The sequence below is a fragment of the Callionymus lyra genome, chromosome 15, assembly GCF_982586985.1.
Source record: "Callionymus lyra chromosome 15, fCalLyr1.hap1.1, whole genome shotgun sequence".
NCBI lineage: Eukaryota > Metazoa > Chordata > Actinopteri > Syngnathiformes > Callionymidae > Callionymus > Callionymus lyra.
The window spans coordinates 21,252,026-21,276,190 of record NC_141832.1 but is presented as its reverse complement, the minus strand read 5'-3'; the positions used below and the strand labels follow the sequence as shown (position 1 = coordinate 21,276,190).

The 24,165-nt window shown below is 37.0% G+C and overlaps 1 protein-coding gene across 1 annotated transcript in view; it reads left to right on the top strand.

Annotated features, from left to right (window-relative positions):
- The first annotated feature begins 479 nt into the window (after nucleotides 1-479).
- plcd3a (phospholipase C, delta 3a) overlaps nucleotides 480-24,165 on the top strand; it is a 28,135-nt gene continuing 4,449 nt past the window's right edge. The window contains exons 1-9 of the mRNA XM_087808811.1: nucleotides 480-688; nucleotides 13,963-14,130; nucleotides 17,423-17,651; nucleotides 19,230-19,359; nucleotides 19,752-19,977; nucleotides 21,906-22,107; nucleotides 22,170-22,314; nucleotides 23,643-23,795; nucleotides 23,877-24,029. Of these exons, the coding sequence (XP_087664937.1) occupies nucleotides 619-688; nucleotides 13,963-14,130; nucleotides 17,423-17,651; nucleotides 19,230-19,359; nucleotides 19,752-19,977; nucleotides 21,906-22,107; nucleotides 22,170-22,314; nucleotides 23,643-23,795; nucleotides 23,877-24,029 (1,476 nt within the window). The 5' untranslated portion in view covers nucleotides 480-618. The remainder of the gene's footprint in view (nucleotides 689-13,962; nucleotides 14,131-17,422; nucleotides 17,652-19,229; nucleotides 19,360-19,751; nucleotides 19,978-21,905; nucleotides 22,108-22,169; nucleotides 22,315-23,642; nucleotides 23,796-23,876; nucleotides 24,030-24,165) is intronic.

The window sequence follows — 24,165 nt, the reverse complement described above, 5'->3', positions numbered from 1 at the left end:
GTGTCTTTGTAATAGCCGAGTGAAACCATTAAGGCACGGTAAGTAAGTAAGACTGTGGGTCATGATTAGAAAAATGTGGCCATAACAAACAATATTTATTATATTTAATAAAAAAAAGTATATATATATATATATATTAATAATAATAATAATAATAATGAAAAAGATGAAGGTTTTTCGTACAATATATATTATATAATTCAACAGTCTTTAATTTATAGTTTATTAGTATCTAAATGTATTTCTAAAGCAAAGGTCTCTGAGATTAAGGATCTATTTCATCAAAGTTCAAGCCTTTGTCCCATTACAAGCTAATAAATGATGACGAAATCAAATGTCCGGGAAGGTTTAGCTCAGTTTATTTCACTGTCACGCGGTTTGTTGACGAGCACAGACGTGTATCTGATGAGAACGCGCGCCTGGACAGGGAGTCGTGTTACGCGCCCGGGCGCACAGGGGGGAGGAGGAGGGTTCAGGGCGCGCAGAGGAGGGTCTCCTGTGCACGGACTCTTGCGCTCCCCTCACTCTCCTTTCATGTGTCACGCTGGATCTGCACCAGTTCACGACCGAGGTCTTCACCAGATCCACACCTCGCAGGAGTGAAGGAAGTTCTGGAGCATGTTGGGCAGCGGCAGGTCAGCGAGCAGCAGCCCGGGGGAGAAGACCACCGACCCCATCAGGAGGCTCGGTAGGACCACTTGCAACATGTTGAATCCAAAACACATTTGACATCTGAGATTTTTCACCACGGCGGTGTAATGCACATGCGCGAACTTTTTGAGTTAAAGTTTAACGTTTTTAGTGAAGCATGTTTGCGACACATTTCTTGTGTGTTTTTTTGTTTGTGTATTTGCTCTTCACTGAGCTGAGCTTCTGTCACTATAACATGTTTCACCAAATAACGTGTTTTAGTTCATTTAATACTCAATAATCCTACTTCTGTAATAATGTAGATAAAGTCTCATTCAGGTCAGACATCAGCTCAGCCCCAGGGGCCCACATGTGGCCCCTAGACTGTTAAAGGTAAAAAAAAATCATGCTGAAACTAGCTATTATATTTTTATATATTTATATTATTCATTTCATGTCTCTAAATATGACTATAGGGTTTTTATTTTAGGACTTTTGTAATTTTTGTGAGAGTTTTTCCCATACAAAAAGTTTTAAATAATCTAAAAAAAATATCATATCAGATTACAAAAAACGTATTTTAAAATACAATCAAATAATAATTTCAGAACATTTCAGCCACTGATCAAAAAGTGGCATCGCAGGAAAATACTTTTGGGTCTAGTACCAGACGTCTTCTATTAACACATGACACAGCTAGAGTTTTATTTGAGCGAGTTTGCAGGACACCAGGTGGGGTATGATGGGTGGGGGGCGTCAATCAAGACACACACACACACACACACACACACACACACACACACACACACACACACACACACACACACACACACACACACACACACACACATTGGAGATGACAAACCTCAGTAGGGCCGGAAACCACCTGACAGGAAGCCAAACAATCGAGAAGAAACTCTTATGTCAGATGTTTAACTGATTTTAAACTCTCCAAATGGTCACCACTTTAGATACATTACAGAATACAGATCATACATTTGAAATACATTGAAATATTCATATACTGTATATATATATATATATATTAACAATGATAATAAACCACATTTACCTGGAATATATACACAAATAACTCCATCATATACATGGCGACATATACATAAATGCCGTACTAACTTATTGACTAATTACTATGCTAACCATAATTGGACTTTGAGTTATTATTAAACAAATTACAGTAACTATATATAAATCCTTCCAGTCTCTGTTTATGCTGTTCAATGGTTATTTATTTTGATGAAATGTGCAGCGTAGACACTAGAAACTAAAAATAAATCAAGGAATTATCAAACAGAGGGAAAGAAAATGTAGTTTTAAAAACTGATGTGAATAGTGACTTAAATGTACTTGAAGTCAAGTTACTGGTAAACCTTGAGTCACTTTAGTCATTCATGCTCTTCTTTTCTTAAAATGACTACAGACGTGTACTTTGTTACATTAGGGAGTTATACAGCAGAACACACACACACACACGCACACACACTCACAGGCTAATATTAGTTATTGAATAAATACTTACTATTACTGTCTTATCGGTCATTCGTTAACTCACTTCCAGATTACAGTGTGGATAGTTCTTAGTCATCTCTCTTTATCTATCTTCTGAAATATCATTCCTTTTTTAATTTGTAAACATATTCCAATGATGCATGTCATAACTTTTTGTTGTGTCTGTCCTGACTCACTGTGATGGTCTTTTAATTGTTATTGAGGAATTCATCTTGGAACTTTGTAGTTCAGAACGGTTTACAAATAAATGTTGTAAAAATGTTTATGGATTGTCCAAAGAACAGAATGATTTAAAAATGGAGAAATTAAAAAATAATATCTCGATTAAAAAAATGGTCTTAATTATCGTCGACTTGAAATGCTCTTGAATCTCTATTGTAAATGCCATTTAAAAATATATAAACTAGCTTGACCGTGAGTGTGTTTAGGCCATGTTTGTTTGTGTGCATGTGTGTGTGTGTGCATGTGTGTGTGTGTGTGTGTGTGTGTGTGTGTGTGTGTGTGTGTGTGTGTGTGTGTGTGTGTGTGTGTGTGTGTGTGTGTGTGCGTGCCTGTGTGAAGAGGCCAGCGAGTGTGATTCAGACACTCGATCCAATCTGAGTCGTCTCCACACTTGACTCCCTAAAATAGCGAGCTGCTGATGGGCACACCTGTCAGAAAATCCATTTTATTTTACGATGTTTTTACTGAATTATAAATTATTATCGTGACGATGATGAAACGACCAAGAGGTAAATGACCTAAAAGCGATAAGATAACCTCAGTTAGTACTGTCACTGGGAGACATAGACGACATTTAGGAGATTTTACTCACAATATTTGGATGTAAAAACATGGAATAGAAATTACTGTTATGTCATATACCAGATACCTAATATATTTACAATACACTTTTTGATTTATTAAGCTTGAGTTGTAGAAATTACCTGTTAAAGAGGCTTTAAGCAAACAGTTGGTACATGTTGTTGTTGTTGTTGTTGTTGTTGTTGTTTTTGTTGTACACACCTTGGTTCTGAAACTAAGCAAGACACTTCCACCAACATAAACGATATATATATCGTTTATATATAAAACATTAACAATGTTATTTATAGAGTAAATAACTTATTTTTTCTTTTTTTTCCAAGTTTTTCTATCATATTCTAGAAATATTTGTTCTTTCTTTTGGCAACAGTAACGGCAACAGTATTAATAATGTAGTCCCTTCCTCTGCGCTCGAGAAAGAAATATAACTACAATTAATGTAACATCAATTCAAAAGTCTTTCTCTCCAAGATGCAGTAAGTCCCTCATCATGATGATGTTTTGAACTTATTACTGTATAGTTATAGTTATTACTATAAATACTTATTTTTGACACAAGCAGTTATGGTGTTGTTTTTTTTTGTTTTGTTTTGTTGGTGATTATTTGTTTTGTTGAGAGTATTAAAAAACAAAAAAAAAACAAGATAACCTATAGCACTAGGTAATAGCTAATGCTTCTCCATTCATTCATATACGTTTTCCACCGTCTGAATCTCGGCGATCGAGAGGTTACGGGAGTGGAGTCCATTATGATGTAATAATGGAGACTTCCGTGATCGATAACGCGCAGTGACAAACTTTGATGATTGACACACAGCAGAGTGGGTGCTGTTATGGTAAACAAGATTTTATCTCCAGAAAAAAAGTGTTTTCAGTGGGCGGGCCTTAATCACATTTTCTAATGTAAATATTTGAATGAAAAGAGAATTTTGTACAAACAGACAAATACTGATGAGTACAATTGAGTCCAACAACTATTTAAGAGACACTTATATTACTTACATGATCGGCCAATTCAACCAGAGTTTTATAAGAAGTTAAAGATATGTCGTTTTCTTCTGCCAACATGAACACGTTGCATAAATTATTATTAATCTAATCTAAAAAAGAAGGAAAATCATATATTTACAGTGACAGTTGAAGTCTTGACGGCTTAGGATGCTGAGTTATGATTGATGTTTGTTTAAAGGACTTCTAATAAAAGAACAATGAGGCCAAGTGGTCTTGTGTCCCCGACCCTCATGTCATGTGTCAGCATAAATCCACGTGGCGACCCTTGACCCCTGCAGGTCTGTAATCCTCACATTACATCAGGTGGAGAACAAGTGGAGGCTTTAATCACTCAGACACACCAGCGATCACATGTTGTTTAAGACGTAATCCTGCTCCTTTTCCCACACGTACAAGTATTTGGAGTTTCCATCAGACGTGGAACTGAAAAGTGGAAAAAAGTTCTTTCACTTCCCCTATTTTTTAACTTTGACTTACAGCTCTGCTGCTGTGGCGAAACACTCCAACCCCAAGGCGTTTACTCTGAATCAGTGGTGCTGTTGTTCTGAGGAAATTTGCAAAGAGTTTATCAATTCAAAGAGAATAGTTCAGTGGAAAATGAAATGATTAAATGACGACTTCTCTGAAAATCATCCAAAAATAATCAAACATTCCCAGCAAACTTATATCAGGAAAGTTTTTTGGTTCAAATCCAACCAAGACGATCGATTTGATCACTCTCTGTATATGATTATCTCTTGATAATGATATTAATAATCACAGAGTCTCTCATTCTGATTATTTGCTTTAATTAATTGATTAATTTCGTCTTACTTACAGCGATGGAATATTGAGAAAGTCATCCATAGAAAGTTTATTTTTCTTATATTTCACTGCCAAAATTTCTTCTCGGAGTCTCGGAACAAGCTTCAACACTGAAATGTCTGTCCCCCTTTGATGATAGTAATACTTAATAAACACAAATTGTGGCAAACCATAAGAATACATATGTTACATAAATCATAATACAGTGGTTCAAGGGTTAAATTTCAATGTAAAACCTTAATGAAATAGGTTGCTTCTAATTAGCACCTCGATCAATTCCAAAGTCTCATATCAATGAGACGAGAAGTACAGCACCACCCTTTCACTCAAATACCTCCCATAATCCCCTCTTTCTCTGTGTGGGCTCCAGCAGACAGTTGCAGAAAAAGCTGTTCTCAGTGGCAAAAAAGGCTTTTATGTCAATTCTCTGCTGAATTAAAACAAGAACTTGATTCTAACTGTAGTGTGATGGTTTGAAAAAAGAATGTTTTTCATCATCGCACAACACTGAAAAAACTATTTAAATTACTATTTTCTTTTGTGTGGTGTCCTATTCTCTGTTCAGCTAATATTGCATTTAAAAAATAAAATAAAATTTAATAAAATAAATTGAAAACTACACAACATTGAACACAACATTAAATATTAAATTAAATACATTTAAACTACAATGTTTAACTTAAAATATAAGCTAGCTAAAACATGCTAGTTTTGAGGACAAGGTTTTGTTTGTTGAAGAAGGTTTGGTCAGATTATTGGTAGTATTGAAATACCTACATTTCCTGTTACTTACAACAATATAAATAATGAATAAACCAAGAATTGTGCTGTTGAAAGTGATGACGTCTGACATGGATTCAGCCTCTGCCAATGCAGCGTTGTAACCACTGGAAGTCATGTTAAGTTACATAAGTTAAGTTACTAATTTAGTAACATAAACACTAGTCGTCAAATTAAAGACATTTACAGACACTTTAAAGTTATTCAATTACATTTTTGAGTTATAGTATGTTTAACCTTTTTAAAAGCCTAGTCTGGTGTATTTAAAATGGTGTTTCTGGCTCCCCTAGTGTCGAAAATGGGTAACATCAATTTGTGTTTCTCCTTTATAAATAATTTATCTTATTGTTAACATACAAGAAGTACGTCTGACGGTGCTAGTGACAAATCATTACAGAAATACAGAATTCATACAGAATTTATTCTAAAAAAATGTTTAATGTTAGCTTTTAGCAGCAGCAGTTAGCTTCGTGAATACAGGTACAACTCCAGAACATGAATAAAATGTACCACAATCATCTGTTCCTGAATCCATTGTTAATGTTTACAGAAAGCTTTATTTACATTTGTTTATTTTAACATTTAAGCTATTTTCAACCTAATGTAGTAGCTTTTTCTGAGATGAAAGTGATGATATTTCTGTGGGCAGTTAAAGAGAGAATAAAGGCAAGGACGACACCTCTGTGTAGCGCAGGTTGTTGATACTTTTAATGTAATATAGATAATGAGGAAGTGACAACTGAGGGAGAAATGGTGTTTAAAGATGTGACAAAGCAGTCAAATCATGGGCCTGAAGTGAAGGGAGATGTTTTTTTAAAACAGGTAAGTGATAAGGGCTCAACAACGGAGCCCTGAAGAGCACCACTGTCGATCCTTTGTCCTCAGGATGCAAAAGGTGTAGAAAATAAAAACATTAGTATTTATTTATTTGACTTAAACCTAGATCGCTTTTTGATATCTTCCTCAGACACTCGACCACTTTCCTCTGAAGGCTGAATGACGACAGCTGAAGGACACATTTTGATTTTATTGCTTCTTCACCCGTATAATGTGCTCATCCTCGCGCAGGTGTGGAGTCCACTCGGGCCGGCCCTCGTGATGTTTGTTGCTGTGAGAAACTTGAACTCTGTCTCGGGGGGGGGATCAGCGGGCCGGGCCTCTGTGAAGAGGACCCATGCGGACACATTCTATCGCCGACCAGCTGAAAGTGTTGTTTTTCTTTCTCACCGACATCCCGCGGTTCGAAAATGTCCAAACACATGAAGGAGATCACGCCCAATGTGGAATCTCCTCGGAGATTCATCGCGTTCCCAGCAGCATCCCCGCGTGTTCGCCGGTGTTTATAATGTTCAGCTAACTTTTTTTCTCAGTGTACTGAATTGCTTTTGTAGCAGCGTGGTTGCTCCAGCGAGGCTAATGGTGAGGCTGTCAACAAGATTAGCAGCAGGGTATCGTGAAAACAAAATACACTTCAGATCGCCCGTGGCGAGGACTGGGGCTCAACCGATCTCTGAGAAGATCCGAACTAAAAAAATCGTCTTCATTTGGTACTGAACCACACCAGCAGTCGCCCACACTGATCTCACCTGTCAGGAGGACCGTCGTTCCGACCGGTCCCGGCATACCTTTGTTATCTTTTGATCCCGCTCAGATTTAATAGAATCTATCATTAGCATGTTATAGCCTGAGTGTTATGAGCAGCTTCTCTAATGCTTTATCATGTCTGACACCGTTTATTGAGGCAAAGTTTTAGTATCTGCCAAAATACATGCAAGATTTTTTACTACTTTCAGTCTAGTAGAGACAGACGAGGCCCCTTCATTAGCAGCTGTTTAGGGACCACCTGCCACTGGGAGCCAAAGACCCCGAAAGGCTGACCATACAACTGTTAATGGTTCTGTTGGTGTTCAGTGTCTTTTTGACCTTTGACTTGGAAACCAAAACTCAAGCGACACTGTTATACGACTTGAAGTTGGATTACTCCAAGTTTCAACTAGGGGTTATTTGATACGATACATTCAGCCCACATACTTTTCAATAAGATATTTTTCAATACATTATAATCGGGGGCGCCTCACAGCACGGTGTTGCCGGTTCGCTTCCAGATGTGGAGTTTGTATGTTCTCCCCGTGTTGCGTGGGTTTACTCCGGTTTCCTCCCCCAGTTAAAAACGATACAGAGGTTGATTGAGAACTTGGGGAAATTGTCAGTAGGTATGAGTGTGTGTGTGAGTGGTTGTCTGTCTTTGTGTGCCCTGCGACAGACTGGCATCCTGTCCAGGGTGTCCCCCCCTCTCGCCCATATATCTGGGATAAGCTCCAGCCTTTGAATTTTAGTGAAATTTGGTTGGTAGATTCAAATGTTTTTGTGTTGCCTCAAGTTTTTTCTTAAAAATTCAACCGGAATTATTATTTCTGTGCGCCTTCTACCTCTTTTAACCTTTGGTCGTCCCCAACATTGCAACCCTGTGGCCCATCACTCATGATCTGATTCCCCATCAGTGCGGTCTGTGAAAGTCACTTCCTCTTTGTCAAATGTCAGGTATTTAGCAAACTCTGCATAATTGAATCACGACGGATGATTCCTGACCTTGAAAGGTTTCAGATGATCCACTGACATTTGATACCTTTGATGGATATTTTCAGTTATCGCTCAATGGATCCGGCCAGAATTTTGACATTTGAATTTACGACAATTTGAACAAGAGACAATGGTAACTAACCTGGACGTGTCATCATCTGGGATCAAGCACTTTTCCTTGTGGTAAAAAACAACAACAAATCACTCAAATGCCAGCAATGTCACCAAAATACTGCAAATATTATCACATTTAAGTGGTCTTTAATGTCAACAACTGAGTTTCTTTTATATCTTAAATTAAAAGTGATTTATTTTTTCAAGAAATTATAATTATTAGTCTACTGAGCCATCTTTGAGTTCTCTTTACCGTTGTGTTATCTTGGGGTCATGGTGACCCGGAGGCCCAGACAGAACACAAGGGATACCACACTTAGGTAAAAGTTTGTGTAAAACAATTTCATTCACAAGGTTATTGTGTTGGAATTGAGTTCCTGGTTTTCTTCTGACCTAAACTTTGTTCCGCTTCTACTTCCACAAATTTCATTTCAATTTTTTGAACAAGTTTTGTTCAAACTTTTATCAATTCAGCTCATTCCAGTCTTTCAGGCTATGTTCTACCTCTCTTTTATCTCTTCCCCTCTTTCTTTTATTCCACTTTCTCTACCCTTTTTTTCCCCCATTCATTTCAATGAGGAAACTCTTCAACTCAACTTTCAACTCCTTCCACTGTAACTACTACTTCTACTACTAATTCCACTACTACTTTTACTACTAATTCCACTACTACTTCCACAACTACTACTTCAACTACTACTTCCACTACTACTACTTCAACTACTACTTCCACTTCTACTAATCCAACTACTTCTTCCACTACCAGTTCCACTTCTACTAATTCCACTACTACTACTTCCAGTACTACCAATTGTCACACTGCATTTTCGTCCGGGAATGCACTCTTTTCTAGTTTATTTTTGTGTTGCAATTTAACTTCTGGAGGTCATTACTTTATACGTTAAATGACTGAGGACAAGAGGATACAGTCGACTCCAGCAGCTTTTACAGATTATTTTTGGACATATTTCGTCTGAAAACAAATGAAAGCAAATACGACTTTATCGAGAGTCATGTGGTCTGTAAATTCTGCAACACAAGAGTTAAGTACTCGGACAATACTACAAAATATATCCAAGTTCCTACAGTATTGCATTTAGGGCTGGGTATCAATTGAACATTTTCGATGCTAGTACTGATACAGATACCTTTATTTTTAAACAGGTTCCTGAACAATAATTTTTTCAATACCAAGTTTATAAGATCAATTCCAACAAAAAGAATTACAAACCTTAAAAATGTTTTCCTCAGATTTGATAAATGTCCAATCCAAGTTGTTTCCTTACAGCAAAAAACTAAATAACAAATATTTTCCTGTGCAAAAGAACCCCTCACTGATAAGTGATAAATTAATCTGATGTTCACAGCCTTTGACATACAGTTTTTTTGCAGGAAAATCCACACATTTTCACGTTTTATTTGATTCTTGGGGCTGAAAAACAAAGAATGTTTCGAAACTCGGTACTACCCAAGCATTTCGGTCCGTGCCACAAAAGAGCCGTAATTCGAGACCCAGTCTTCATTGAATTATATTGAAATATACATATACTGTATATATATCGTATCGCCAGATTCTTGACAATACACACCCCTGATAGTTTCGGCCACTACTGTTCCGTCGATCTTGACTGTCCTTGTACAGTGACACGTCAAACACAATCAACTTCCATTTGCACCTCCCTCTGCTCTCAGCTACAAAAGAACCATCAGAAAAAATTGCTGCATCAATGCTTTAGAGGTGAATTCTGAACACATTCAAATCAAACATGTGGCTGAAAACATTTTGAACAACATCTACCCCATCTTTAGTTTGTAAAAAAAAATACAAAGACCATCACATAGAACAGCAAAAACAAAGCAGTTTTGTGGTTCTTGAGCAGGACTAAGGTCTAATGGCAGCAGTAGAAGACACAGAGCAGTTAAGAATGTCGGGGCAGTTTCAGATGGTCAATGACCTGCAGTTAATCAGTTCCTGGTAGGAATGCCTTGCTTGTGGTAACAGCTTGAAAAAACAGGGTTGTTATGGGCCAGGCCTCATAGGGAGGGGGCGGGGGGATCTTTTGTCCACTCTTAATGGGGAGAAAAAAAGGCATCCATGGCTGCACCCAGTTTGCCTCCAGTATAACCGGGAGCATGAAAAAAAGGGGGGCTGTTTGTGAATGCTGTAGCTCACTGGAGGCCCTTCAAGTAACTCTGTCAGCCGTTTGGCAACATCAATGAGGACTTGCAAATTTACGGAAAGCGAGCGAGGCTACGCCAGACAAAACTGTGGAGGTGCACGGAGCAGATAAAGCCTTGAAAAATAACTTGACAAAAGCAGGATTGTGCTCGAGGAGGAGAGACTCCTCGCTTCAGAAAGCTATCAAGTGCTACGAGAGCGTTTGAAATGTTTCTCAGCAGACGAGTGTTTTTACATTATCATTTGGTTTATTTTTTAACTACTTTATATTTATGGAACATGCTCTGGCAGCAGCCCATGATGGGATTTGTTTTCTATCCGTTCTATCATGTTCATTTTATTTTTGTTGGCTATTAATTTAATGAATGAATGTTTATTTACTTATTTACTGTTTATTTTAAAACTGAAATGAGTATTTCTTCCTTTCTATCTCTCCTCGTATTTATTTTCCCTCAGAATTCAATTAAAGAAAAATTGAAGAGTGTTTATACTAGGTTGCTCTTTCTTTTATTTATATATGAATACAATATATATGATACGTTACATTTTTCAATAGAAATGTTTTTGATTGCAGTTAAGAATTCTTGGATAAAAGTAAAACATTGTTTGATTACAGATGAAAATTGTATTTGATTTCAGTTTAAAATAGTTTAATCTAAGTTTCAAACTGTTTGGTTACATTTGAAAAAGGTTTGATTTCAGTTTAAATTATATTATTATTATTATTATTATAAAACAATATCAGATTTTGTATTTGTTGCTGCAGTTTATTCTTCATTTCTTTTGGCTGTACAGGATCCAACGTGAAACTCATTGTTTCATTTAAATGAGTCAATAAAAGTTATTTTTCTAACAGATGCAGGTAAAAAAATAACCTCCAGCAGCACTCGCTCATAACACCAACAGTAAAAGTCAATCTCTGATCATAAAGTCTGTGTGTTAGTGTTGCCAGGTGTGAGATAATTGTTGTACTTTTCATGAGAATCTAAATCTAAAAAGGCAAAATGTAAAATCATTTGAAAATGTCTGGAGTCCTCAACTGTTAAAACCTTATTTTTGGGATCTTATCCTATGTTTTTAGCTTTTCTCGGGTTGACAAAAGTGATGTATTGTTTCTGTACTGTAAACAAACAAACAAATAAATATGTATATATCTACACTCATCGTCCTCATTGTCCACACTGTTGTCCTCAAAACAATTTTACAAAGACACTTCAGTTGACCGATAAAAAAAACGTATTTTTAATCATATCTTTCAATATTTAATCCTTTGTTTCATCAGGAAAAGTAGTGAAATGATCAGTATAATTCTTCTGTTACACCTGCCACAAAGTTGTGTTTACTGATCAGGTTATTGTGTTTGTGGCTACATTATTTCACAAAGGTATAATGATATTACAAAACAGATAATATACATCATTATATTTATATGTATTACCCAAAATGTCTGTTATATAGGGAGGTTGCATTGCCTAATGTCAAATATATATTTTTTACAATAAATCTCAAAAATAAAAAGAAACGTAATTGAAGCATTGATCAAAATAAAGTGTGTAGAAAAACGTTTTAAGACTCTCTACTCTTGTATTTGTCATTACATTGACAACATTATCTGGTGATATGCCTTTATTAAAATATTTGTCTGGGACACAGCTTGAAAAATGAAAACAATGTAATGTCTTCTTGTTGTGTGGTTAAATTTAAAATATAATATGACATTTAAGAATTGCTTTAAAAGGATCGTAACAGGTTTTACACATAAGTGACATTTTGCCTTTTTCTATTTTGTAGCTCACTTGAGGAGAGTCAACGTTCTCATGATAATGAACCACACGGCTGTAATTTATGGTGCCGACCCGACCTGGATTCGAGTAATAATGGGTCTGCCGTGTGTTTGGTCTGAAGGAAGCCTTCATTTTACCTAATAACAAGCCCCCATGCTTCTTGTTGCTAAACAAACACAGTGAGCTACGAATCATTTTAAAGCCTCTGTGCTTCTGTTTTTTTATTTCTCCTGGAGCTGCTGATGGATTCACACGCCAGAGTCACGCTTCACTGAAAGCGGTGGAATAAGAAATTGCTTCCACATGTATTGTAAATGATTTGCAAGTTGCATTAATTCCATTTTCTTGGGATGTTGGGATTTTAAAGCAGTTTTTTTCAGCAATAATGCTGCGTTTGTGCTCTTGTTTCTGTGCAAGAATAAGAAGTAGAAAAAGCCACACCATGTTTGGTCCAAAATACTGACTATAAAACTGTATAAGAAGAAGAGTAAGAGTGCTTGTGAGCCCTCCCTCGCCCCCTTCTGGTGAGGCCGGTGTTTTGCCTGCCAAACCTGTTGCAGTTTTATTGTTTTTATGTAAAACCTGCAGAAGTACTTTAGAGCAGAAAATGTAGCCGACACTTAAAACACACAAAAACTTTCCAATCCTTTATTTATGTGAGAGTGGGAGTGAAAGAGAGCAGCATTCCTGAAGTCAGAGCTGTTTGAAGAGATTTCACAATTCAAGGTGAGGCTCGTCTGCCTCGGAGCTGCCGTGGAACAGGAGGAAACAAATTATATTTTGACTGTGAAAGAAAGCAGGATTTGTTTTTAAATTAAATGTAATAATTTTTCTTATTTGATTCAAAATGGTTTGAAATCGTTGAAAATTGCCTTTTGACTTAAAACAATTAGATTTAAGTAAAAATTTGATGAATTAAAGTAAATTATTGTTCAATTAAAGTTAACATATTTTTCAGCAGAAATGTATTTGGTTACAGTTGATTATTTTATTACAGTTTATATTTCATTAATTACAGTTAAAAGAAGGTCTGATTTATGTTTTAAATTGTTTTATTTCAGTTTAAAATGATTTGTTTTCTGTTTTAAATAGTTTATTTTTAAGTTCAAATAGTATAATTTAAGTTTAAATTGTTCGATTAGTGTTTAAAATGATTTTCTTTCAGTTAAGATGTTTGTTTTGTTGTTGAAAACGGTTTTATTATAGTTAAAATGATTTGATTACATATAAATATTTGATGAATTACTGTCGATTATTGTTTAATTAAATTTACAAATATTTTTCAATGGGAAATTGTTCATTTACAGTTGATTTAAAAAAAAAAAGAGTTTTTTATTTCATTATTTACAGTTAAACCTGTTTAACTGGAGCTGCACATTTAACAATGGTATGTTTAAAATGTATCCAAAACAAAAATTGTATATGATTAAAACTGCAAGTTTGAAAACAAACAATTAACAATAATTGTGGAGAAAAACACAGTAAAATGACCCATGTTATTGTTATGCCAACTACACACTGTATTAACACACAAAAAGAAAACACACACATAAGACACATGAAAACAGGTACTGAGCGCATACACATATTTATACACACACAGTGAAAACACATAAACACAACCAACCAAAACTGTTGGGAAAAAAACTGCCAAAAAGCAAATATTAAACATCAAACTGGCAAAAAAGCAACAAAAAAAATGATGAAACTTAAATACAGACTGAGGCAATGTTTTGTGTCTTCAAGGGCTGCTGGACAATGAGGACATCGTGCTGATGATGCAAGGCTCCAGTATGGTGAAGGTCCGTTCTCAGAGGTGGCAGAAGAGTCGAAACCTGCGGCTGCTCGAGGACGGACTGACGGTGTGGTGTGAGTCCACCAAAAGCTCCCGGAAGGCCAAAGCCAAGCAGACCTGTGAGTAGTTCATCTGTGAGTCTGGTGCATTTATGTTTTTGAATCTGGTTAATGTTTATGCACATTTAGAAAAGGCCAACCCAGAGTTCAACTGTAAAGATGAAATAAAAGTCAAATTGTAATTCACTTCGTCACCTGAGAGGCAGCAGTGAGCATAAATACTTTTTTCCAAAGGAAGAAGAATCTTTGGATTAAATATCTTCTTCAAATGCAACATGACTCTCTGAGAAAATGAAAAATATTGTGAAAAATATGAAAAGACAATCAAGTTGTATTTCTATATTATCCACATTATTCTCCAGGTTTATCTATGACAATAAATATGAGCTCCTCAGGCATTTCGCGTCTTTCATTCTTTCCCTGACATTTGAATTTGCAAGCCATTCGTGATCCGTAGCGCCATGGTTACTGCAGCAGCCTTTGCTTGTGTGGGTATGTTGACATTTGTCTGAAGAAGGAAGCACAAATTCCTCTATAACTTCCTTTGTAGAATGTTTGAGACGCATTGTGACGGTCAGAGGTGGAGCTGAAGAGGAAGGAAGAGAAAGAGATCAAACAATGTAGAATGTTGAAGTCCAGGAGTTCCCACCCTTTTAGAGGAAAACAATATACGATCAACATGAGGGATTTATTTCATGTTTTTTTTGGTGTCTTGACCTTTTAAGTACATATTTTATTGGGTATTTTTTTTTATTGTTTAAGCGCTCTGTGACCCTGGTCTAGAAAAGCGCTCCACAAATACTGCTTACTGACTTACAATAGAATTTAATTACAAAAATAGAAAAGGAAGTAAAAAAAGAGTTTAGAAAACACTTTATTCATCTGTATAAGGGCTGTTTAACCCTTGTGTTATCTCTGAGTCAAGGTGACCCTAAGGCCCAAAGACCCAGAGATATGACAAGGGTTAACGCTTTTGTAAAATATAAATAAAATATAAATAAATACAATTATTTTTAACAATTCCAAACTAAATCCTAGTTTGTCTCTGTCAATCTGTTTAATAAAACAAGCGATCTGCGTTCATATATGACAACTAATTATATAATATGAACAAATAAGATGAAAGAATATAAATAAATACAATATTTAAAACCTGTTTCACATTATTATTTTATAATACATAATATTGCCAACAGAAGGGATTGATTCGTGTTTAAATTATTCAGATTTCATTTTCACTGTTGTTTGAATACATTTAATTATTTATATTTTTAAACAAGGATGTTTTTTCATAATTATTCATTATTTCTTTCTTTAAATATCAAACCAACATATAAACTCATCCAAAAAAAACAACAATTGTTTGATGATCTGTAAATTAAAGAATTGGATTTTACTTTTATGTAGCTTTAGAGGAATCTTTAGTGTTTCAATTCACACTCGATTCAATGCTCACTGTTTATTTTGAAATGATTCTTGTTATTTACACAAGTGTGCTTGAACTTTGACCCCGGGCAGACACAGGAAGAGCCGTGGAGGAGGAGGGGGGAAGGGTCGGTGTCTGGTTGTATTTGTGGGTCAGCATCTGGTGAAGGCCGTCTTCATTGTGCCTGACATAGCAGCCTGTTTAAGACGCTCGAGCAGCGACAACAGCGCTGCTGCGAGCAGATCCCGATAATGCCTGGCTGTCAAGCCGTGGCGTGTTTTTTTTTTTTTGTCTGGGATGGTTCTGGGAAGAAGCTCTTGGCTCATGTTCCTCTTTTCCGAGCGTCAGGCTCCGGTCCAGGTCCGCTGTGATTTGACGCCTGCAGTTCTGAGCTGCACCTTATGCTTGCGAAGGCACTTGGCAGTGAACACGCTTCACACACATACGTGCCACATTTGCCGTGTCTCCGGGAGTGGCAAAAGGAATTTGGAGCGGGTTTGAAGAGGTGGACAGCAGGAGCTGCATGACCTCAGGGTAAATAATAAGCCCATTGTCCGACCCTTCACAACATATTACACTGTGCTGCAGACATCTGCAAAAAGAACACGTCCTTCTTCAGTCGCCTGGTTCGGTTTCATGACGTTGAGGAAAAAGGCTGATCAATCGCAGCTTTTCTATTTTAGACTGAGACTGCAGAAAGAGTTTAGACTCATGAGTTGAAGTTAGTATCACGTTGAATATTAAAATTATATGAGTTTATTTGACACTATTTACATGATTCCACTATTTCGTCAGCCATTGTGGCCTCGTATGGAGTTACAGTGTGATGAGGTGATTTTGGGATCATTTATTGGTTCAAAATATATTGGATACATGAACGTTCGTGTGGTTGGTATAGACCAGACCTGGGCCGGGGGCCACATGCGGCCCTTTGACTGTATTTATGCGGCCCTCATAATGTCAAAGTATGATCATGTATAAATGGTTCTAATGCATTAACAAATGTATTTTGTATGTATTATTCATTTACATTTTCACATAACACTTTTTTTGAGTATATATTAATCCCTCAAAATATATTTTTTAAGTTAGTTGAAGAAATGTTTTGTAAAAAACTCATATAAACAAGACTAAAATTGCAGCTTATTTAGCTTAGTAAATGTCACGGCCTAATGACGAATGTCCTTTTTGGGGGGGATTTTCTCGTCTTTCTTTTTACTTGACGGCCCCTAACAACATTCACAGAATTTAATGTGGCCCTTGAAGAATAATAATTGCCCACCCCTGGTATAGACGTACAAGTAGTATTTGAATAATATTTTGTGACAGAAAAGTGTGAGTGGTTATACCGACGCCAACGGGTGTTCAATCTCATTGACTTCCATAGTAAATACAAGTGAAAATACATAAATAAGCGAGTATCTAAAAGATCACTTGAATATGATTTTTCGAAGGGAAGACTATAGCGAATATTACAGCGGAGATTATAGCGGAGATTATGGCAGAGATTATAGCGGAGATTATAGCGGAGCTAACGGCAGCCACTGCACTGTCAACACAAATGATATGAGACTTACGTTGTCTCTTCTAATGTCATTAAAGTTATGACTTCAGATGCACAGTTTAAAGTCATCTAAACTGTGATGTTTGTGGTCTTTGAATGTTTAAACAGTCAGCAAACACACACCTATGAGATATTTATTAAAGTAAGTAAATAAGTAAGTAAGTAATATTCAATAAAGTATTTAAAGATCAAGATAAAACTGATAACACAACAGGAGTTCCAGAAAATCAAGGAAAAGCCTGAACAAATAGAAACGTCCTAAGACGTTTCTTAAAAGAGTCAGTAGACTTACTAATACTGGTTTTCTCCAGGATATTATACTCTATTATTATTATAACTATATTCTATTCTTCTCGCCGCAGTCGCAGTGACGGAGGTGGAATGTGTGCGTGAAGGATGCCAGTCCGAGGCGTTGCGAAGACTCTCTGGGTCGGTGCCAGACAGCCGGTGCTTCACGGTGGTCTTCAGGGGACCCAGGAAGAGCCTGGACCTGCTGTGCACCTGCGAGGCCGAGGCGCAGCGGTGGGTTCGCGGACTCCGGACCCTGAAGGAGCGAGTGGCCAACATGACTCAGAAGGAAAAACTGGATCAATATCCTGCTCTTAACATGTCGGATTCAAAGTCAGTAGAATCTCTGTGGTGACGCACTGTCGCACACTTCCTCCCACGTCTGCAGCATTGCTGCGATGATCAGTAATCAGAAGGTAAAAAAAACTGGGATCTAATTATAGTTAGTGTTCCCATGATCCCTCATAGCAGGAGCTGCTTCTGTGTCAACAGCTCCAGTCATTTCTCATCATTTGCTCCCACGAGTTTCATAAACATGCTAAATAAGACCAGCGGGTGTGTTGATTCACAAACATCTCACGACTGGATCTTATGGTCAGAGGAATAATGGGTCGGTGAAAAGATGACATCACTGAATATGTTAAAAACAACTGACTAAATAGCCTGTTTGATTACATTTGGAAGTACTTACTTTAAATTATATGACAATTATCCAACATAAGCAGCATTAATGGTAAAATAAATATGTGCTTTATTGATTTTATTTTTCTAATGTGGTTAAAAATAATATTATAAGCAGCATTTTATTGTTTTATAGTTTTATATACTAACTATATTTATAGTTTTTACATTTTATAGTGTCGTTAAATAATGTTCATTTTTTTTCACTTTATACCAAATCATAGTCACAGTAGACTGTAGCTAGTGATGGTCGTGTGAAGCCAGAGTCCATTAGATGGCGGTCCCTACACAATTTTCTTTTGTTTTCAACAACCGTTCTAATGAAACATCACATCATTTTTAAACTGATGGCGCCACCTACTGACCTCTAAACAACAGGACACTGTTTCATCAGCCCATCACTAACCGTAGCCTATCCCAGCTACTCAGGGTGTGAGGCAGGGGACAATCCTTTTTCCAGAAAACTTTTCCTAAAGACTGATTTATTGTCTGCATATTCACAGACCAACCTCAAATAAAAAACAGCAAAAAATAAATTAGAATGAATAAAAAAATCAACATGAAGTGCATCAAAGATACATCTCAGCATAATGCTGAATCAGCAGTACTCTATTCTGTTCTTTCTGCAACAAGATGAGCCGACGTTGAGCCTTTGTTTCACTTATTTTCACTAGTTTACAGGTTTATTATTAAATCAACTTGACTAAAACAAGTGTCAGGCACATGCTAATGTTACTTCAGAGAAAATGTGGTCTTAAACACCTTTCAGACAGTAATAATCAATCCAACAGAAATCATATAAATAGTTTTTTCTTGCTATCCATCAGGTTACCAATGGTTTACAGGCCTGTCAAAGCGGCATCAATCATTTAAGGACAATCTAGAGCACTGAATTGACAGTGTATTATTCTGGGATGTGGGAAGAAACTTGAGTACCCAGAGTTGGCCCATTTAAAAAAAACAGAAAAAAACAAAAACAAATTTAAATATAAACAGAAACTTAGTTCTAAGTTCTATTTAACAACTCAATATATAAAAAGTAAATCCAGTTTAATTGTGCGTCAATGTATGTACATGTGTTGGGAGGAGAAAATAACATTTTTTTTTAATAAATTGTTAATATCTTTTTTTTTTAAGGGAATAGTTTCTCACTGAAATACTTTTTTTCTAACCGGGATAATCCTTAACTTCCCCCTTCATTTGGATCCGTGGCTATCTGAAGCGAGCGGACCAGAACCAGGACGGCAAGATGAGCTACGACGAGGTCAAATGGCTGCTGCAGATGATCAACATCGACCTGAGCGAGCACTACGCCCGCTGTTTGTTCAAGGTCAGGGTCTTTTTCCCCTCGTCGTGGAGGATTTATCTCTCGAAGTAAAACTACTTTCTTATCACCATCTCCGACTCTCTCCGCGAGAGATCCGGCCGTGATGTAATTCTCTTGCTCGTGTATTTTAAGCTTTTGCAAAGACTGGAGTGCTCTGAGAGCTTGTGATATTTTTACACATTAGGGTCATCTCGGTTTTCTCTGACACCCTGGAGTCGGTAACCGAGTGAGGAGTTAGACATCTTGTCTTTGTAAGCTAGTCCAGTGCCAGGTGTGAGACTTCCTGTAAAGAGAGTTGTTAAAGTCAGCAGCTGGCCTGGATTGTCACACCAGCAAAAACACCCTCGAACCGAGTAACACAAGAAAAGGTGATCGTTGTGCGTTTTCTGTCCCAGAGGTGCGACCGGTCCGGCGATGGGCGCCTGGACCACATCGAGATCGAGGAGTTCTGCAGGGAGCTGCTGCGGCGCCCGGAGCTGGACGCCGTGTTCCGACATTACTCCGGCAACGGCTGCGTTCTGTCCACGGCCGAGCTGCGAGACTTCCTGGGCGATCAGGGCGAGGACGCCTCCCTGAGTCACGCTCAGAAGCTCATACTTACCTTCGAGCTCAACGACTGGGGTGGGTCACCGTGAGATTTGAGGTCAATCAGTGGTGTGTGTAGCACTTTGATTGTAGTGAACTCACTGGAGACACATACTTCATGTCTGACTGCTGCTTAAAAAGTGAAGTCCTCCGACATCTAACAGTTGCAAACTTATACAAGGATGAACAGAAAAATAAATATATTATATATATAAACATATTGCTATAATGACAAGACATGGGACAAATAGAAAAGTGTTAACCTTGTTTTCTTTGAACCATGATCCTAGATGTGTGTATTGGCAAGAATCGATAGGTATCACGGTTACAAGGTCATCGATACGATAAATGTCGATATATTGCGATACTCTAGTCCAAACGACATATTTTCCTCAGGTTTTTGCAGAATTTACGGAACACCTCATTCCGCTTTGAATTATTTTGAAAACAAAATATATCTAAACATCATCTTTTATAATCTGGTGTAGTTGTCTGTATCCTCTCGCCCACAGTCATCGCTGGCATCTTGTGGAACCACAATGTTCATCTACGATTGCTGCCATCTAGCGGCCAGAAGTGTAATTGTAAAACACAAATTAACCCAATGGCATGCATATAAATATTAATATCCCACATCAAAAATAAATTAATATAAATACTGTTAATAAAATATTTAAACCATTTTTTTTTCTAATTTAATGACCAGTGGTAAGCAAAAACTTTTAAGCACCATTTATTAATTTAAATTAAGAATCTCAGAACAAAGTGTATATAATATGAAATAATATATTTTCCTTATATAATTGCCTGAAATGTATGTTTTCTATTCTAATTCCATACATTTTTGACATTTGAAATATCATTGTCATAAGTACACTTGCTTATATACTTAGTTACAGATATTGTTTCAAGAGTATGTGTCAATTATTCTCTGTTAAACTGTGTTTTATTTGTCTTTTTTCTTCTGTCATATGGTTTCATTGCCTCTTTCTGTGTACGTAATATTATTCATCACCTCTAGAGCAGCTTCTTCTGCACAGCTATTAATGGTCTGATAAGGTCCCATGAGATCTTCTATAATCTTTGGCCCTGAAGCACCAACTCACTGAAACCTCATCAGCTCTTTCATGAAACGCTTTAAAGAATGTGTGGATCCAGATTGTATTTTCAGAACGCCACCAAAATGTACTTTTTGCTGTAGCATTTGCAACCATTTTAGAAAATTGTATCGGAATCTGTTCATTCATTTCTTAAGTGCATCCATTAGCAATTCATTTTCCTCAGGGGCCACATTTCAAAAAGTATGAAAACCCTAATATAATGGTAAATAATATATAGAAAGAAATCAACTAAAATATAGTTAAATATGCTACATTTATTTATTTTTTTATCTAATATAAAACCCTATAGTCTTATTTAGAGTTGAACTAGTGATGAAAAAATATTAAATTTAAATTTAAATTTAAAATTAAAATAATTCGTTCAGACCGGGACAAAGTGCACATGTGGCCCTCAATGTGATGTCAAGATAATACTATAAAACTGTTTTTAAATGTTTCCGATGGCTATCAAACCGTTTTATTACTGGTACAGCCCTTCAAGCCACTTGTTAAAGTGTTTTGTATTTCTTTTGATTTTTTTTTTGTTTTTCAGAAATTAAAGAGCTTTTCTATTAAATTTTACATTACATTAAATAGAATTTATATTAAATGAAATATTATGAAACTTATTTGATGGCATAATGTTTTTTTGATTTACTTTATTTTTAATTTCAATTTTCCATTGTTTTTGAACTGTTCTGATGAAACATAACATCCTTTTTAAACTGACGGCGCCACCTACTGACCTCTGAACAACATGACACTGCTTCATGCAGCTTCATCAGCCCATCACTACTCATAACAATCACAGACTATAAAACTTTTGTCAGAAACCAGAAATAAAGATGTGACTTTTCGTTGCAGCTCAGAAGAACCAGTTCATGACCCAGAATGGCTTCACGATGTACATGCTCTCGCTGGAGAACGACGTGTTCAACCCGGACCACCGTCGGGTGCACCAGGACATGAGCCATCCCTTGACCCACTACTACATCTCCTCCTCTCACAACACCTACCTGACCAAGGACCAAGTGACCAGTACCAGCAGCACCGAGCCCTACATCAGGTACTGAATCAAACCTCTGTCAGGCTTCATTCATTCAATTCTCACTATCTGTGACCCGGCAGGGCTTTGAATCAGGGCTGCCGCTGCGTGGAGCTGGACTGCTGGGACGGAGATAAGGGAGAGCCCGTCATTTACCACGGCCACACGCTCACCTCCAAAGTGCCGTTCCGGGAGGTCATAGAAACCATCGCTCAGTATGCCTTCAAGGCAAGAAAACACTAATTTTATTAAAAGGTGTAAATCCTCTACTATCGTGGAACGCAGGCTCTCATTGCTAATGAAATCAGCGAGTTGTCAGTAAGCAGATCTGAGACCGACGGGTTCTGAGAGCATTCCTGGCACAGAGGTTTCAATCCTGCATGTGCGTGCATCGTCTTGTTTAGTGGATAAGGTCAGATGGATATGAAACATGTTTTTCTAATCTGTTTTTTGCGTCACGTCTCCAACTGTATTCATCCTTTATAAACAGTATGTTCTTAAAATAATCAGGGGATTTATAGTTATTTAGGTCCTCAGCATTGCATTTAAGCGTTGACTCCAGCAACAAAATTAGCCTCCGCAGTGGACAGTACTAGATATTTGTTGCCATTACTTGAAACAAAAACATTGCTTGACTGATTAAAGCAAGAAAACAATATCATATGAATATTTCTCAATTGAATGAATGGTAAAAATGTTATAGTGATAAGGCTCACTACTGTATACATGAGACAATCTCGACCAATCTTGTGATTAATATATTGATATATATTGATATATATTTTTCTATTTAATTACATATTATTTTTGCGTTTTTATTATCTCTTATAGCAATTCGATCCATCAGACCGCAGGTTGCAGCGGCATTGTGTAATTCCCTTGAACAAAACAAGAACAACTTGTTTAGATTGTCACTGTTTAGCTGTGTAAAAGTGGATTTATGTCTTTATTATGCAGTAGAAAAAAAGGTTTACAAATTAAAATTAAAATATATTTTCAACACGTCAAATCAAATAAAAAATATATATATTTTCTTTGAATGTAAATATTCACTTTAATTGATGTTACTTTCTGGTATTTAATAATTTAGACATAAATAAAAAACAGTTATTTCAACACAATTCATTTTTTTGGTCTCAACTATATTATGTGGAATCACATCCCTTTTTCTTTTCGATTGAAACATTTTTTTAATTTTTATTATTAAAGAGGAATGTTTTTTGTTTTATTTAGAATATTTATTTATGTGTATTAATTAAGTGTCAGAGCTGCATTTGAAGTGTTATTAGATGAAGGGGTCAAAGTGAATCAGACCCTCTTATCTTCTATAGATTCCCAATCTCTCTATCAAACACTTGCTCAGAAACACATGAAAATGACGGTGACTTTGACGCTGGTGAAAAACACCCTCAATATAAAATGTAGAGCAACATGCTGCATTCTGCATCATTTCCCAGAGGTCGGACAACCCCTTTGTCCTAATTCACCGCACAATCTGGAGCGTCTGGATCCACATGGTGTGAAGTGATCATGTTTTATCTCCTGTCTTCCTATAGGCCTCCCCTTATCCGCTCATCTTGTCCTTGGAGAACCACTGTTCTGTGGAGCAGCAGGCCGTCATGGCCAAACACCTCTGCACCATCCTGGGAAAGAAGCTGCTCACCAGGCCCCTGAGCGAGAAGCCCCTGAAGGATCTGCCCTCGCCAGAGGTGACAAAAAACATGAGACAACACGCCAACAACATGACATCCGGCTGACTTGTCATTTGTTCGCTGCGACACACACACCAGGAGCTGAAGGGCTACATCTTAGTGAAAGGGAAGAAACACACTCCTCACCTGAGCCAGCTGGGAAAGAACAGCAGCAGCGCCAGCTTCTCGTCCAGCTCGGAGGATGAATATGCCAACGGCAGCAGGGGCACGCCCAGGAAGGACATGGCAAAGGTCAGCGAGGAGTAGAATAGTGGCGAAATGTTTGTGCACGATTGTGTATGTAAACAGGTAGGCTCCTATTTTGTGTGCAAATACACACTTATTTTCAAAGAATCACGCTATAAAGCTCAAATATTTGCAATAAAAG